Raw genomic sequence first — 18,376 nt, 5'->3', positions numbered from 1 at the left:
AAAATCAATATCATATCTATGATCACTCTCAAAAGAACTCCCACTAATAAATATGTGGCGTACATCCTCTAACTGAGTAGCTTTACCATTAAATAATGCTTGTGACCAAGGTCCTCACATTGGGTGTTTTCACCGTAAAATGGTACTAATAAATTGCTCTCAACGCCATAGCACACAAACTCCCCAAAGGCCCCTGAGTGGCTGATTACAAAACCCTCTGTCAACTAATACAAACAATCAAATGCAATATATATATATAACCAAAAAAAGTTTGAAAGCAACAAACAATCTTGCACGAACAAGTATTTACTAGTAGTGATAAATAATAGGAAGCAAAAGGAACCAAATCTATGTAAAATAGTAAGGAATTTATTAGGATAAACTACTCAGAAGATTTAACATCAAATAAAAAACAAAAATCATGATTTCATGCGCAAAATAACAACTCAAATATGTACAAACTCTTTTTAAACCAACTACACTTCAAAATCAATAACTAAATAAATAATTGAATAAGCAGAGAAATAAGGAAAATAATGCAAAAGATGTAGTCTCACATTTTGATGCAATCAAAAATTTGGGAGAGGGACCCAAATTTTTTATCACAAAAATATTACCTTTCTAAGAACAAAGTAAGGAGAAACTTACAAAAACTAGACAAATTAAATAAAACAAAACACAACTTTAATATTATAAAAAACTATTACAACTTGGACACTTACAAACGACTCTTACAAATGACACCTAAAGTTGCTTTCCAAGAGAAGAAGGATACAATGGAATGATTACTATGGAGAGAAGAAAGATATTAGGAGACGAGACGAAGGTTGGAAAGAGCCCGCAGGATTTCCGGAGGAGGGGAAGAAGCTTAGAAAGAGCCCGCAGGATTTCTAAAGCCAAAAACCACTCAGGTTTTATCCCAAAAATCACATCATATCACTTGCTAAAACAACCACAAACAACATTATTTATAGGCACAAAAAGAGGAATACAAACAGCCAATATAACCCCTAATTAAATCAATTAAAAGGGGTAAATGAAAAGACAAAATTCAGTCCAGATTTCTGTACAGGAATCTGTCCAGAAATCTGTCCCAAAACAGCCCCAAAAACCAAAGAAAAGGAATGCCAAAAGCCACAAGCTTTTCCTTGCTGAAATCCCAAGAGACACAGCAAAAATCCAAGCAGAATAAAGCCACGGAATCAGCCAGGAACAAAGCCAAAAGCCACGGTTTCAGCACAGGAAACCAGGAGGCTTTTCACGGGTAAAGGGGGAAGAATTTTCGGTAAAGAGGGAGGAACATCACATTTGAACAAGAATATTGCACCCCAAAAGGGTTAACATCAAGAAGCAGCATCAAGGAAAAATAAAATTCAAGAACCTCAGATATAAATAGCATAGAGTGCTTGGACAAATTATCTGAAGAAGACCATTTAATTTTAGCAATAGCAATATATATAAAAAAATGAAAAGTTACAAAAAGGGTAAATCCCAAAAAAAAAACATGTATTCTAGGTGCTGTTGCCAACTAGGTCATAAGGTATGCTCTGAAAGAACATAAATATAACTAACAATGGAAGTCATAGTAAGGCATGCTGAAGGTTAAATATCATAGAATACAAAGATAAAGATGCTGGTACAACAACAACAACAAGCCTTTATCCCACTACGTGGGGTCGGCTACATGAATCCTTTTTCTCCATTGTGTCCTATTAAAAGTCAAATTCTCGTTTAAATCTAATAAAGAAAGGTCATTCCTAATATTTTCTAACCAAGTCTTTTTAGGTCTATCCCTACCTTTCTTAACATAAGTCAAATCTAATACCTCTACTCTCCTAACTGAGTCATCGGAAGGCCGCCGTTTTATGTGACCAAACCATCTAAGGCGACTCTCTCTAATTTTATCTTCTACTGGAGCTACTCCAACCTTTTCACGTATATGATCATTTCGTATCCTATCTCTAAGGGTAAAGCCACTCATCCACCTAAGCATACTCATCTCTGCAACACTTAACTTAGTATTATGCTTCTCTTTTAATGGCCAACATTCGGCACCATAAAGCATTGCAGGCCTCACTACCATCTTATAGAATTTTCCCTTAAGCTTGAGGGGTACATTTTTATCACATAACAAGCCCGATGCTGGTATGGAGGTAAAATGTACCTGAGCTCTTTGTATCATTCAAAATCCCTACTGTAAGGTAGGACATTGAATGCAACTAACATTTAGCCCCAAAATCCAAATAGAAATTGGGACCTTGGACATAAAAAGTGATTTTTTCGTCAAATGCGATCATTCAATGTGTTTTACAGTGAACATAAACATAAGTTATGTCAGCTTTACAAACTGATAGTCAGCGTCAGCTCAAGTAAATATTCTATAGACTTCAATGCAAGCATTAACCGTCTCGCAAACAACTTTAAAAAAAGGGCACAAAACAATAAATTAGTGTTTCTTACAATGACAACAAAGCCATAATCACATACTAACTTCAATATTTTTTCATAAAATAATTTTACACAAAGAAGTTGACTCCATGCGCCTAAATGAATATAAGAAAAAGAGCAAGAATCAATAAAAAAAGGGAAAAATTGCAAATAAGTACTTCTAATATTAACCCAACACACAATTAGGCGCTCATATTTCCAAAATCTGCAGATAAATCTATATATTTTGATAAAATTCAAAAGTTAGTTTTATCTATATATATTCATTCAGGAAAATCATTAAAATACAGCAATAAAAATTTTAAATGACAAAAATATCTTACATAGAAGAGCCACCAAAGCTGCTTGGCTTTTCGTTGTGACTAAAGATCCCTGGGGAGCATTTTTGGTGAGTACAGTTCTCATGCACTAATGGCATCCTTGTGCACTCATAATTAAGTGCTGAGAAAGTGCCTAGAGCACTATCAAGCAATTTCATCTATGCCAACAAAATAGCACAAGATAAAGGTAGAAGCACACAATCAGAAAAGCACCACTTGTGTCAAATGCAGTTGTTTGGACTAGTTTTATCTTAAGAAATGGCGTGAAATCTAGCAGAATGGCTGATGGTGATTTCAATCCTTCATTGTTCTCACTTCTTTAGCGATGACAATAAAACTTTGATGATCTCCAATTTTAACACTATTTGTCTTACCAAAGTAAGGACTCCTATATTACTTGTGCTTCGATCTGGAAGGCAGTAGCAAATCCAGTGCAATCTAAGTTATTGAAAAAGAATAGACTAGTGAAAATAATAGAACCTAAATGTACTTGTACCATAATAGGATAATTTAGTCATTCTATTGCAGTTAGTACTAGAGAATCCTTGTTATCAGTTCTGAAAACAAAGGGACCGAATAGCTAGTACAGGACGTGTAAGCAATTGTGCCTAAAATTGCCAAGAAAACAAGAAAATGCAGGAATTTGCAGAATTATTTGCAAGTTTGATTTCTGATTAGTGGATGTGACGCAGCAGATGATGCAAATGAAGACATCGTCAGCCATTGGGTAGTGAGACTCAGGAAACTCCACAGGAAAGTGGTATATATTGATGTTTTTTAAGTGATTTGGAGAGTAATTCTGTCTGAAGCCCCTTGATAGTGTGAAAAAAATACTCAGCTTCATCCAATTCTCACCACAGAAAAAAAAAAAAAAAAAAAAAGGAAAAAAAAAAAAAAGAAGTGTGAAGCACAACTCCAACAAAAAGAAACCAACTAACCAAATCAAAACGAGTTTTTCAAGCATATACAAATGTCAAAGTACAAGTTCCACTTTCTTTCACATTTAGGCAATCAAATAGGCCATGTACTCCAACAATAATCATAGAGAAAACTCATAAATTTACTCATAGATAACTTGTTCATAACAAACATTGCTGAAGAGTTGCAATGATAAAACCACAAATAATGGCAATGGAAAATAATTATCCATCGAAAATGAAACAAGACTTTAAAAATCCCTTCCATTATAGTGTGAGATGTATGGGCTCTTAAAAGTGTGCACAAGATAAACCAATCACTAACATAAAAGGTGTTGACTAATAGGGGTGCAACATGTCAGATTTTGTTAGTACTACACCGAAGTAAATACCAAACAAAGTATGTTTAATTTCAGATTATAGAACCATGACAAACAAGAATTAGATCAGAACTGTACTTAATCAAGATTGGTTCACTCTATTTGGACTCCATTTGGCTCTTGGGTACAAATTCAGCTCTTTTGCTTATACTAATTACATAATTAATGATAGCAAACAGAATATAAACCAGGACATATGGTTATAAATGTTCTCGCTCAAAAGAAAGAATGGTGCTTGTGGCACAAATGAATCTGGCTTTGCAACCAAAGGATTTCTTTCTCATTGAGGTAAATTTTAATTAATCAGATTTTTCCCTGTAGGGTAATAACAAGGTTTATTTAGATCCAGGTCCTTACTTCCTATGAGAGCAAGCCCTCATAGTTAATTACTCCTCTAGCGCGTAGAAGAGAACTCTCAATTAAGGATGAATTACTGTTTTAGGCATGTAACAATTTTAATTTTGGTTGTGGGGGGTGGAGGTAGACCCGATCAAGATCGGGTAGTTCAGTCATCCTGGCAATATCTTAAATTATTTGCCTTGTAATTTTGGTGAGCTGCTAGGTCATCTTCTAAAATCAACTCATTAAAGGTCAGTTGCTGCTTCCATTTCAGGTCATAAATTGGAATTAAATTGGTTCTCACCCCCCTACTTTCCCCTTTCCCTTGGCCATTCGGTTTCTCCAACAGGCTCCCCTTCCCGTGGCTAGTTCCTCCCCCCCTTGGCTGCCTGTTCTGGTTCCCTGTGGTGCCCATTCTTGTCTCCCGTGGCTGCCTTTTCCGGTTCCCTGTGTGGCCCTTCGGCTGCTGCTCCTGGACAGCCCCTTGGCTTTTCATTTCCCCTTACCTGATTGGTTCGGTTGGAGATGATTTTGGGTTGTTTGGCTGCCCCATTTCTCATATATAAATATATATATATATATATATTTGTATTTTTATTTGTGTTTCATTTTTGTAATCAAGGGTCTCCTACTTGTTTTGGGAACTTTTGATTACATCAATATCGGAGGTCGGGAGAGCACTTACCCCTTCTAGTCAGCCCAATCAAATAGGATTCAACTGTCGGGGGCTTCGGGGAAACGAATCAACCCCGGTATAGGTCTTCTGTCTCTCCAATTTGGCGATCGGGGTAATTTGCAGTTTTTCCGAGATTTCGGTAGTCTTTTAACACCCCCTCCCCACAAGGTGAGGTTGGGGAGGGCACTTGCCCTTTCAAATCCACCCAATCAAATCAAAATCGACAATCGAGGGCTTCGGGGGAAGGATCAACCCTGGTATGCGTCTTCTGCCCTCCGAATTGGCAATTGCAGTGCCTACTTGCTCTTAGTTTTATTACTATCATTATTATTAGTAATTATTATTATTATTTTATTATATAAAAATAATCCCTCCTCACTATTTCAATATAACTTTTGAGGAGGCGTATCGAGCCTGCAACTAGGATTAGGCAGGCGGTTCATGCTTGGATCAGAAGTCACGGCTGGTCAGAACAGAAGTAAGGGGTCCCATTTGGGCCTGGGAAGTCGGACCGGAGTGGGATTTGCTATAGTGTGGGTCTTCCTTCGTGCATAGTGGAGGCAGGTCAAAGGCCTAGTGTCGTTCACGTGTGGGCACTGGAGCATAAGAACGAGCCTCTCAGTCAGGGTCAGACACAGAGGCTGGAGGCTGGCTATTTGGTCAATCGAACAGGAGGCTTCAGGAAGTATCACAGATGGAGCAGCCTGGTGGGATCTGGACAGGGGTAGGGTAGCATCAATCGTGGGTCGTTCAAGCAAGGGAACGGACAAAGGCTCCGTTTGCTTGAAAAATCAGGAGGCGGGACACTAGCTGGATTGGGATTCACTTGATTGCCAAAGCACGTAAGTTAGCGTAACTTTTATGTTCGTTTCATTCGTTTGTTTTATACGACCTGCACAAGCAGTTTCTTCGACCACGCCGGGATGCCATGGGCGACGTGGTTCGTTTATCTCCTCTTCCCTTTTTTCTGTTTAATTTTATTCGAGCAATCAAATATCAACATACATATATTATCACATAAAATATAAATTTCATAATTAAATAAATATAATCATATGAAATATCCAATTATTCAATGTAGAATCAAAATTAAATAGACATCATTATAACATACATTCAAAAGTTGAGGTGATAGGAAAATAGAAATATGTAACTATCATCTACTTCATTTGGCCATCATATACATTAACATAAATAATAGTAGTAAGAAACTATGGTCTACTTCATTTTTCCATTTACTTATTTCACTTCTCTAAATTTTGAACTTCTAATAAAGTTATGTTCAGTTATTGTTTAATGTTTACTCAACTATTAGAACCAAGAACCAACCCATTACAGAGAATATTTCTAGGTCCCAATATACCCAATACCAGCTAGCTGTTGGTGCTAAGTATTTATAAACCAAAACAAAACTGATCCATGCTAGAACGGGACCAAATTGGTTCGTTAGGTTTGGTTCAACTATTCAAATATTTTTGCACACACCCATTGATTGGCTTACCATCAACATATGCTATCCATTTACATGAATTGTTCTTCAACCTTATCAATCACTTCAGTCTCACACAAATTAGAAAGATATACCAAAGATACTAACTAGAATATAAAATGCCTAACCACCAGGTAGATCTTCCTTTTAAAAAAATTTACAGCTCGGGGCAGAGATAAAAGACAAAAGCAAGTAAGAACAACAAGATAAATTTGAAGATGGTGTTCTGTCGAATACATTTGTTAAAAAAATTGTTAGTTTAGGTAAAAAATAGCAATCATGGATATTTAACTAAATATGAAACAACTATACCCAATAATACAACAAAAGATTATTCCTAGAATTTTTTTATTTTATATTAGTTATTTATGTTGTTTTAGTTTTTATTTATTTAGAGGGATTTACATACATACCATAAAATTCTTATCAATTTATATATTGAACAACTATATCTTTATATTTACTTATATAATTCTCAAATCTCTAAATCACATTAAAAATAACACTAATATTAACGTATTCAAAGTAAACACACCTTTTTCATGCCTATGCTTTGATGTAATTTAGAAAATAAAGTGGTATATAACTAAATGAAAAAATTTAAGTGTTCGACACGTAAATACATAAAAAAAATAAAAATTTGATATGTATGTAAATCTCTTTTATTTAATGGTAGGATCATCTTTCTTTTGAATTGAATTATAGAATGATTAAGAATTGTCAAGCATTGGATTAAAATTTAATTCAAATTAGTTTGGGTTTGTCTTCAACACTATTTCTATAAAGATAGATGTATAGCTTACATTTGGGGTTATTATTAAATACTTAAAATTGAATATTTTCTTCCCCTTAAGCCCGCTTTCTCCTTACTAATTTGCAACTCCTTCCGAACACAATCTTCTAATTCCTTCAGATTGTTGCTAAGACTTGTGACTTTCTTTATTGGCAACACCACATCTAGATCTCATCCTCCAATAGTAATAACATCCAATATCTTGTAGATTCCACAAATTGAACCTCTTCTTTCAGCTCTTCTCCAAAATTAAATAAACTAAGAAGTACACCAATTTGGCAGTCTATTTAATTTCTTGATGATAATTAAATCTAACCCTACACTGCTGCCATGTGAAAATACTCCATCTGTTACCAATGACATCAGTAAAGCCAAGAAATTTTGTGTATAAGATGTATGGATTATGTTAGGAAGATCCATGATAAACATAAAAATTCACCTGTCAAGACACAAAATTCTCCTTTTTAAAATTGTCATAATTAATTTATTGACAAGTTTCATCAAGTTCGTAAGCATCTAAGTGTGCAACATTGTCATGGATACAGTTTAAATATGGGCAAATTATATGATTCAAGTGATTATAGTCTTCTAGCATCATCTATTACACTAAGTTATAAAATATGAGAATCGCCTATGATGATTAGCCGAAATATTGTTTAAAACTACAAGGTGAAGCCATTAAAGAATCAGATTACAGAAGTAACATTGACAATCTCATAGATATTATTAAGTGCCTTAGGAGAAAGGCAAACCACTGTCCATGCATTAGATTGTTCTCAATATTCACAAGATGACTAAGTGTCTCACAAAGAATATGGATATAATTGGTATGCCTTATGATGATCATTTATGTGGTTACCATGTTCATTTCCATCCAAAATCATCTTATCATGATGATAGAGTTTTCTACCCATTAGTTTCATAAATTTCAACGTTTTAAAAATCTATATCAATTTCAAATGCTCAGGCATTTGTGTCAGCGCCAATAAAAATTTGATACTTATGATAGGTTGATCTAAGAAAATTATTAATGTGATGATTCGTTATAATTTGATAATGATGATAAACTGCCAATAGTTGAATACCTTGCTAGAACTAACCACGAAATAATTCCCGACTATTTTGAAGCCTAACTTGGCAATCATGCCCAAGCCCACAGTTGAGACTAGATATCTTTTGTTGCTGTTTTCATTGATATGAAATAAGAGGTTAATCAGCAAATTATAATATTCTTGCAAAATCTTTCTCCAAATACATAGGTTAATTAACATGTTCTAATATTGTAGTCAATTTCCTCTCAAGAAGTGTACGTTAAGTTCATGTTACCATTGTCATGTGATTATGGTATCTTCTATGATATTTGATCAAATAATGGTGTATGATGTGTGGTTAAGTATAAAACTGAAGCCTCCAAACCATATGATGTAGAACCAAATGTGTCAGTAATCATGTAATACTAAAAATATACGCCTTTTAATTAGAGCAATAATAATTACATTTACTTTCAACGATTTAAACAAATATTAAAACAACAAGAAGATGATTTAAGCATAGGCCAAATTACAAGATAAAAGTTAAAATCATGAATAATCAATTCCAATCACAATTAGCATAACATGCAGGAGTTCAATAGAAATCCCTATATTAACATACAGATTAGGCCCTAATTGAATCCACTCACTCTTGGTGTAGGCTAAACGGAGATAGGTTGCACAACCTTTATGATGTCACAAATAAAAGGAAAGATTTAGAAAAGCAAAAGGCATGGAAGAGAAATTCACCTTTATCAGGATTAAAAAACGATATGCCACTGAGCGGGAGAGAGTTGTTCGTCGATTGCGACGGAGAGAGAAGGCAATCCTTATGACGTAGTCTTCAACGGTACGGTCGACCTCTAAGTTGATGTCAAAGAATGGAGACTTAAGAATGTCCACTTGCCCTTGATCGTTGTAAACAAACCCATGATCACGTTCTGGGTCAGCCATACATAAAGGAGCCGATAATTACAAAGTTCTGGAACTTCTGGACAGCAACCGATGAATTTTCGGATGGTAGGACAGCAACGAGAAGATGCAGAAATTTCGGGATAGCACTTGATCTGCTACTGGGCAGCATGCATGAGTTGTTCTGGACAGCAATCTTGCTGGTCTTGGGAGTTCTTGACAGCAATTACGATCCGGAAAAATTCTGGACAGCAATCTCCTAGTCCAAAAATATGGAAATCAGTTGTGAGTGGGTTTAGGCAGCAAGGGCTTGATGTGGTCGGCTATGGGAAAGAGAAAACTTCTCTTACTTGGCAAGGGAAAAAATTGGGGAGGTAATAAAGGAGATGGAATCAAAAAGGAAAGGAAGGAGAGAGGGTAGGCCGGCAGGTAGAGGGGTGGGGAGGAGATGGGGAAGAGAATAAAGAGGTTGCCAAAGAGGGATGTTTAATTAGGGAAGGGGATATTATGAAAAATCCCTGATTAAATTAAATTGATATCATTTAGGAACTTTCCTAAAGTAAGCCATCTTATTTAAGGAAAGAATTTCAAATTCAAAACAGATTGGAATTTGAAATTAGTAACTTTCCTAGTTTAAGATATTTAATAAATGGAAAGTATTAAATGGGGACTTCAATTTTGGAGGCAAAGGGAGAATGGGAGGGATGGCCGACGGTTTAAGGAGGAGAGAGGGGAAGGATTGGCGGAAAGAGGAGGACCACAAACCCGGACGCTTCCTGCAATTGGTGGGTACTAGCCCTCACCTAAGGACTTCAAGCAACCTCTCTCAAAAATTCTCACAACTCACAAACAAGGTGTAGGAAAATTTTCTTCTTAATCATCATTACCCTCAAAAGATGAGGGGGTGGCTTTAAATAGCCAACATACAATCAAGAAAAATAAAAGACCAACATGCCCTTAGGGCTTACATAGGACTACTCTTTCAAGTGAGGGTACAAATAAAAAATATGTAAAAAAAACTCAATACAATCATAATAATAAAACTATTACAAATAATAACTGAAAAATAAAGGGGTGCAATCTTGGTCGTAGATCGTCGGCCACGTCTCTGGTAAACTATCCATGGTCGGATGTCCTCATCACCATACTTATGTTTAAACAACACGGGCTTAGGATTTAAGAGATGTTGATGAAGCAATTTCTTGGTCGCCTCCACAAAACGGAATTCCAAGAAAATGCTTCTACAAAAATCTTCAAAAGAAGTGTTATATCTGCCTATTGGGAAATAATGTAGCAAAAGAATATTATTTATTGAATTTATAAAATTTTAGATTAGTTCTAGATTTTATTTAATGTCATGATTAGCTTTATTTGAAATTAAATGATATGATAACTATTGGATTAGAAATAAATTCAAATTAATTTAGAATTATCTTGCAACAGGTTTTCTATAAATAAGAGTTAATGGCATGTGTTTGAGACAATTAGTGAATGAAGTGAAATAAACACCCTACCACCTATTTCTCTCTCTCTCCTCATTAATTTTCCTCCTAACTGTCAGCTTCTCAACTCTCAAGGGAATCTAAATCCCAAAGCCCGTTCTCCTTTCAATCGCAGCAGTTAATTTGTGGCTTGTTATCAAAGCCTCTTGAATCCTCTCAGCCATAGCCAAGACCTATGACTTCTATTGGCAACTCCACATCTAGCCTCCATTTCATCTGTTGATTGAAACAGCACCCAAAACTTTCCACGTTGATTCCCTCACAAAACTATTTCTTATAACCGTCCTCCAAAATTCAAAATAATAAAGTACATCAACTTGACATCAATTCAATTTCTTTTCCTACATCACCCGACTCAAGAGAAAAGTAAATTCTCCACTTACCAAATTAGAACAGTAAGAAAGATAAAAAAATGATTAAGAAATTTTTTTTATAAATGCAATAAGCAAATAGTCGAAAACAAAAAGAAACCACCCGGATAACATAAAACAAAACATATGAAAGAGAACACAATACAAAAAATCTTACTTTTACACAATGATGGTCTTACTTTTAATAAAAAGACTAGTAATTAAGCCAGTGACTTCATTGATTTATAGCAAAAGTGATTTGGCCATGCTTATGTCAGTATGAAGTCGTAAACTTCACTTTCAAGATTATCCGCAGTAAATTAAACATAAAAAAAAAAAACAATACACAAATTATAATCTTCTTCTTCTTGCTACAATTCATAGGATTAAGAACTACCAAAATTTAAAAATACTTATTTGCAACTAGGATGGCCATTAGCGGATAGACTAAAGCAATAAAACCAATAAAAGCATTTAAAGTAGCGCAAACATATTGAAAACTTTTAAAGTTTAGGATCATAAAGTACAGTTTTAAAATTCCTATGATCAGTGTTAGCAAAAAAAAAATTTTTAAAAACACTAAATTCCATTGACAAAATGACCAAGAGGAAACAAACTCCGAAAACACCAGCGAGATCAATCTGAGCGACCTAGGAAAAAGGTTTAAAGGCAACCAACCACTAAAACAATACATTGAAAAAAAAAATATGAGAGGTTCACAGACGTAGTTGCACATTTTTCAAATGGATAAAAGAGCCTGACAAGGAAAGTTAAATGGTGTATCAGCAAGCACAGTTCTAAACGCTTGTAATTTCTTCAGCCGATGCTTGAGAATTTTAGTGTAAATGCATGCATGTTTCTTACTTTATCTGCATGTTTGCCTAGTCTTTTAGAGCCAGCTTTTGCAATCTTCTTTGCTGGTCATTTGTACAAAGAACGAGGAGTAAATTATTTTGTACTATGTTGCCTTTTAAAATTAAAACTCTAAATATGTGGCGATTGGTTCCCCTCTTTCTTGATCTACCAGGAGAAGTTACACTTGACATTCCATACATTTCAAACTGATCCCTGGTCAAGTTCTACTTTTAAAACACTTGCACACTTTTTAGAACACGTACCCAAAAAAGGGAACGGATAATTGGTCTGAAAGTACTTGAAAATGCTAGTAAAACGTGTTCATCATAACCAATTCTACGTCCAATGCAGAATGCTGTAGCAATTATAAAAAGTGACTTACAAACCAAAAGGAAGGAATTTCAAACAATGAGTTGCCAAATCACAGATAAAAGGAAACACCAAGTCCATTGATTTATTGAATCTTATTGGAGAATAAATGAAACGAATGGTTGGATTAAAAATGAATTAAATGTATTACCTTGATCAAGGGTGCAACGCTTTGAAAAAGCAAATTACACCATTTAAAGAATTGAAACTTGAATGAACCACAGGCATGGGCTAGCACTCACATCAATTGAACGAGGAGAAAAGAAGTTGCCATGTGTTATTTAGGCAATAAAATCAGAGCTACAAACACAAAGATACAATGTGTTAGACTTGGTTTCACTATATTACCTTAACTTCCCAACCCTTTAAATGCTCGCTGACAGCTTGCCTACATCCCCTGTTATCAAATTGACGTCTATGCTTGACAAAATTATCTGAAGGAGAACCAACACGACCCAAAGAATCAGAGTCCTTACAACTTCTGACAGTTAACTTACTTCCACCTCTATTGTAGCGATGATTGTCATAAATTTTCAGTTCGCTGAATGATCTCTCATCAACTCGACCAATTAGAAATTGTGAAGTACCATCAAAGGTGTGCCTCTTGGGGGAATACAAGTTAGAATCTTGATGCCTAATACTAGCTTCCTTTTTAACTAGGAGTCCAGGCAAGGCCAAACTGCTTTTTCTACTTTCATTGTAAGTACTATTATCAGGACATGATTTCCTTACTTCAGCAGGAAACGGATCAACATCTAAATTAAAGCCTGTTCTAGAATAGAGGTGGCATTTTTTGCTTGAAACTATGCCATGCTTGCTGCGCAGTTGAGAAAATGTTTCCCTGGTATGTGAATGTCCACTGTGACACTTATATCTTCTATCTGGTTTGAATAAACTTGGTACTTGATTCCTGTGAGAGTCATCCTCATGCCAGCCACTTTTTTCTTCATCATAAGCCTCTCTATAAATTTTAGGATGTGAACCGTCCTCATAAATACTTGAATCTTGATGATTGTAAGCATATCTACTTGACCTTTCTAAGTGTACAAGCATAGTTTTGTCATCTCTATCATATTCCTGAAGCCTTCTTAATGCTCCAGCACTGTGGGAATCTCTATCATACTTATTAATAAAGCTTTCATCTTCCTCTTCAAGGTAGGGAACACACCACCCAAAATATTTATCTAAAGATCTTTCTCTGCGGTCATCAAAAGATCCTTCTCTATGTCGATCTTTAGCTTCCATGGAATTATAATGGGCCCTCGTTATCATGTGATGTGCATCTACAATTCTACTTTTGTGGCAACCCGTTTTATCATAAAGAGAAATTTTACGTGAACCTGATTGCAAATAGTCCCTGTTAAGAATGCTTTGGGCCCTACTGTTACGCTGTGCCATTCTTTGATTATTGCAGCAACCATTTTTCCTTGTATTAACTTCCCTTGCAGCGGTTCTTTTCTCCCTGATTCTCACAGGCAAAGGATCTGCATCATGGTACTGAGAGCATGCTGAAAAAGCAGTTGCATTGACTTCCTTTTCATTATTATATTCGATAATGTTCTTCAGTGAAATTTTACCTCTTTGACTTGAATGATCCCTTACACCGGGTTCATCATCCCAGTGGCTAACAATTGTTCCAGTCTCCTTTGCCTGATGCTCACCATCAATTTTCGGCCTATGCACCAGAGGGGAAGCAACCTCATCATCTGAGCTACATTTTGATTCAACCACCCTGAAAATTGTTGTTTCTTGGCAATAGTCCAGATCTAGCAAGGATTCGGGAGAATGGCCCCCAGAGGATGCACCATCCGTTTTACTGCCACTTCCACTTTCACTGGAAGAATAACAATGAGACAATACGGACTCTTGTAACAAAGAATCAGAATTCAAGTGTACACATTCAGGGATGGGAATTTTCTCCAAACTTATTTCATCCCTGGATGCTTCAAAGGAAACATTGTGATCAGAAGACTTTGGACCGCAAGAATGACCAGCAATATTGGCATCAGATTTTGACAAAGAAATACCGCTTGAAGGGCAGTCTCTACCACAGGTCATATTATCAAGTTTCTCGTCAAAAAACTTCTTCAGACATGGAAGAGGACACTCACTAGAATTGCTACTCCCTTCACATTTACGCGCACAAGTAACCACAGAGGAAGAGCTGCACAGAAAAGTGCCAACATCATGTGAACGTTCAGTAATAAAAAAAAAATTTTTTTGATGCATTGAAACTCCTTAGAATAGGTGTGTCGACCATTAAAGAAAACCTATGAGATTTTTTTAAAAATGAATAGAAAAATCTGAAATAAAAAGAAAATAATCAAGATGGGTGGTCACACTAAAGAAGGATGCTTTTCAACTTAGGCAACAGAATATCTGAGAGCGACTAGGATTAGTATAAAATGGACAATATAATTTTCGCTTATACAAAATCGCACAGTATTAAAGCAACTTGGAAAAAGAACCATAGATTAACTATAATGACATGAAGGATAACCAAGATACAGTACACTTACAGGAACTCTAAATCTGAAAAAAGATAACCTATAAAATTTGCTCTTTATTGCATTTATTATGTATGGAACAAATCATCTCATAAAGTCTATATATAGATGTAACATCATCCTGATCATCAATCTCGGACAACGGATAAACTGGTTTCTCAAAAATGCAATCTCAACTATTAAAGGTTGAGTTAAATGAATAATTCTTCATGATTCAGTCCCGTTGAATTGCAAGGCAACCATATTATGCTTAAGCATGATTTATTAGTATTTCAACTCTCTCTTTCATAGTTTATAGTTTCCTTTCACCTACAACTTCCCTTTCACCAGCACCTTTATGAATATAAATATTTTTTTAGATCCAAATACTAACAGATTTCTTTAAAAGAGCATGCAATGCATGACATTAATAAAAAAAAATTGAAAGGTCAACCCACCCTCCTAGAGCAATCTCAATCTAAATTGACTTTCAAATGAATTCCCTGAGTCCTTTCCTAGCTTTCCTAAACTTCTAGTACCCACAGAATCACCAAACCACCATATTGCTAAGCATGTGGCAATAAAGAGCAACCTATGGATGCCACAGACACTACTAGATTTGCTCATGTTAAAAAAAATACATATAGTAAATGGTGATAAAGAGCACTTTATAGAAAATCTATTTATAGTTTCAGACAAATTTAAATTGGAAGAATGAAAATCAAATGTTAAAAAAAATACAAGCCGCTGGAAACTACAAGCTCTCACCTTTTGCAGAACTCATTCTTGGAATTCAACAATAATTCACTTTTAGATCCATGGTCATCCAGATATGTTCCATTTTTTATGGGAACCAGCGCATCCTCAACAGCAATGCCTGTGGTAATCTGCATAGATGTTACAAAGAAAGCATGACTACTGCAAAAAAAAATCCGCTATAATTTTTCAACAGGTAAACAAAGTCCATTACCTGTATCACAACATCAGAATCCCGAATCCTTGGTCTTCTAACATCTACCGATGGAATACGATCTCCATTGCCACTTTCAACCTGAATTGCTCGACCTTTTGGCTAATGTAGGGAATTATAATTTTTAGAAATATTTTATTACATAAGCATGAAAGCTAAATAAATGTTGAATGGAAGACCAAAATGATAAAATGAAACAAAGAATGAGTAATTATCAAGTTGATTCAATTAAACATACCACTTTGATTCCCTTCCTCCCATTTTCTCCATAATCAGGAATTTCAAGTCCACTATCACGTCCATGTTGAGCAACTTCACCTGACATTATGCCGGTTGGCTGCAAGCCATATTCAATCATATATGAGAACTGATAAGCTGGAATGCAAAAGTCTAGACCATTTTTTATAGTGTCACTAGCTCCTATAAATTAATTATTGTATGCTAAACCATATAACACCAGACCTTATTTACCTTAGAAGATTCATGCAATGGCAACTTCTTCTGCTGAAAATGTACCTGCTAACAACCCAGAAAAGCAATAGGTTAAATGAGGCATCGTCACAAAGCTGAGGAAAAAACAAAAATTACCAATTGACTGCAATAGGTTCTCCACCCTTCCTCATCAAGTCCAAAGTTGAAGTAGTCCGTAATATCTGCTCCATTAAATCTCCATGGCTTACACTCAAGTGATTCAACATCTATGTTGAATATGCTCCTATATGGTCAGTAGTATAACAAAAAGATAAGTACCCTAGTATAAGTCTAGGTGATTGAAAAAAAAATATATATTAGTTATTTTTTCTAATAGTGATAGATAAAATGATACGCATGAAAACAAGAAGTTCCACATTTAAATTAATAAAATAATGAGTCGGAGTGAGAATGACATGCTTAATTGCCAACAAATATTTAAATCCAATATGCACAGCCAAAGATGAGCAACATCTACCCATTTCGTGGCAAATAGAAATCATAACCATTTGAAAACGCCAACGGAAAGCCTGAAGCACAAAAGGTATTTCCCAAAGAACATGGTACTGTCAAATGATTGCAATGACTTCTTCCAGGGAGAGACTTCCGAGCACGAACAGCAGACCCAGCCAAACAAGGGGTTGCCTGAGCAAAAGAGTAATCACTGGTAAGTACAATTCAAATCAAAAGACGCTAATATCGTGGCATTATGAAAAACTCTCGTTTCAAAAACATTGCGTGAACTATGTAAAGCAGATTAATAAATGTAAAATCCAAAGACGTTTTCAGAAAGCTTTTTATTTTTTGGGTGAACTTTCAAAAAGTAGGATATGCTTCATCTCTTGATGTTAAATCAATAAGCTGCACCAAATAAACTAGAGCCTCCGTACCCGATTCCTCCGAGATCTGTTCGTTGCATTTCCCCTATCTCCATGTCCACGTAGCAACCCCTCAGCTGAATGTACTTGTTCAGCCCAGTTAGGCTCCTTCCTAGTACAATCCGACCCAGTTACAATGACCAGGTCACCCCCCTCATCCTCTTCACAGCCCCTTCTTTCAGCCAAGAGCTGAGCGGGGAACTTATTAGCGTAATCCTCTTCGTTTAACACAATCTGAAGATCATCCTCACTGTCACTGCTGCTCAAACTCTCCATAGCTCCATTCTCATACCCAGCTCCTCTCTCCTCCATTTCTTCATCCTCTGCCTCCGCCGTCGGGACGCCGACAATCAAACGGTCCTCCAGGTCGGCGTAAAGCTCACCGAAGTCGTCCAAGTCTTCCATTTACCTGCGAGGGCAAGGCCGTGCAAATCGCTATACATAAAGCCAAGCAGTGACGGAGGAGAGGATTTGCGACTGGCGATCGGCAGTGGAGAACCCTAACCCTAATTCCATGGCGGATAGGGAACAAAACACGCGGTCTGGGTGATGCTTCTCCCAGTGAAGATATGGCAATGGCATCCACGAGCCAGAAAATCGTACACTAAGGAAGAGTTAGCTGATTAGGCTTGCATTTTATAGGGTGGGCAATACGGGATTCGAAGTTTGAGCCGCGTGGGAGGAAAGGTTTCGCTCAATCAGCCTCACGCAAAATCTAATTAAAAGCAAAAACAATAACGACCTACCGGAAGCGTGAGACCGGCGTCGTAATTAGGATTTAGGAACAATTACGGGGGCACGGGCGTCCGTACATCCTATGTAACTCTACATCTGGACTTCAATAACATATTGTCACGTGCTCTTATTCTTTATCGTACGACCCGACGACCCGACCCGGACCTGGAACCGGTATTACTATGTATTGACTAATTTGTGCATATCGGGTATTGCTAAGTATTGCTCGGTATTGCTCGGCAATAACGAGAAATAACATTCTGTTAAGACAAATACCTAGCAATACCGAATAATACCCCAGTTTTGATATGTATTGCTAGGTATTGGTCTTGACAGAGCGATATTTCTCGTTATTGTCAAGCAATATCTAGCAATACAGAACAATACCTAGTAATACCGAACATAGCAATACCGGGTTCCGGTCCAGGTAGGGTCGTCGGGCCGCACGGTAAAGA

General features: G+C 36.2%; 1 protein-coding gene across 4 annotated transcripts; it reads right to left on the bottom strand.

Annotated features, from left to right (window-relative positions):
• Positions 1-12,503: 12,503 nt before the first annotated feature.
• LOC110099475 (FIP1[V]-like protein) lies at positions 12,504-17,897 on the bottom strand. Of its 4 annotated transcripts, none has more exons than XM_028692819.1 (8): positions 17,199-17,897; positions 16,787-16,953; positions 16,426-16,552; positions 16,300-16,356; positions 16,076-16,174; positions 15,838-15,939; positions 15,636-15,754; positions 12,504-14,545 (listed from the first exon to the last, which is right to left on the bottom strand). In XM_028692819.1, exons 1-8 carry the CDS (start codon positions 17,589-17,591, stop codon positions 12,721-12,723), a joined length of 2,889 nt encoding a protein of 962 aa, XP_028548652.1. In that variant the 5' UTR covers positions 17,592-17,897; the 3' UTR covers positions 12,504-12,720. The 4 variants fall into 4 exon arrangements, with proteins under 4 accessions (XP_028548652.1, XP_020682294.1, XP_028548653.1 ...); XM_020826635.2 differs by having other exon boundaries at positions 16,309-16,356; XM_028692820.1 differs by having other exon boundaries at positions 16,300-16,353.
• Positions 17,898-18,376: the final 479 nt, after the last annotated feature.

This window comes from Dendrobium catenatum, unplaced genomic scaffold (assembly GCF_001605985.2).
Source record: "Dendrobium catenatum unplaced genomic scaffold, ASM160598v2 fragScaff_scaffold_157, whole genome shotgun sequence".
Lineage (NCBI taxonomy): Eukaryota > Viridiplantae > Streptophyta > Magnoliopsida > Asparagales > Orchidaceae > Dendrobium > Dendrobium catenatum.
The sequence above is the reverse complement of the archived record's forward strand: the minus strand, read 5'-3'. Positions and strand labels throughout refer to the sequence as shown.

What these genes read in the sequence shown, in the direction of transcription:
- LOC110099475 (XM_028692819.1), bottom strand. Translation starts at nt 17,591, where the DNA reads ATGGAAGACTTGGACGACTTCGGTGAGCTTTACGCCGACCTGGAGGAC. An exon ending in TTCTATTTGCCACGAAATGG is followed by an intron (nt 16,553 to 16,786) that starts GTAGATGTTGCT and finishes CTGACCATATAG; the next exon opens with GAGCATATTCAACATAGATG. An exon ending in AATCTTCTAAGGTAAATAAG is followed by an intron (nt 16,175 to 16,299) that starts GTCTGGTGTTAT and finishes TATGGCTTGCAG; the next exon opens with CCAACCGGCATAATGTCAGG.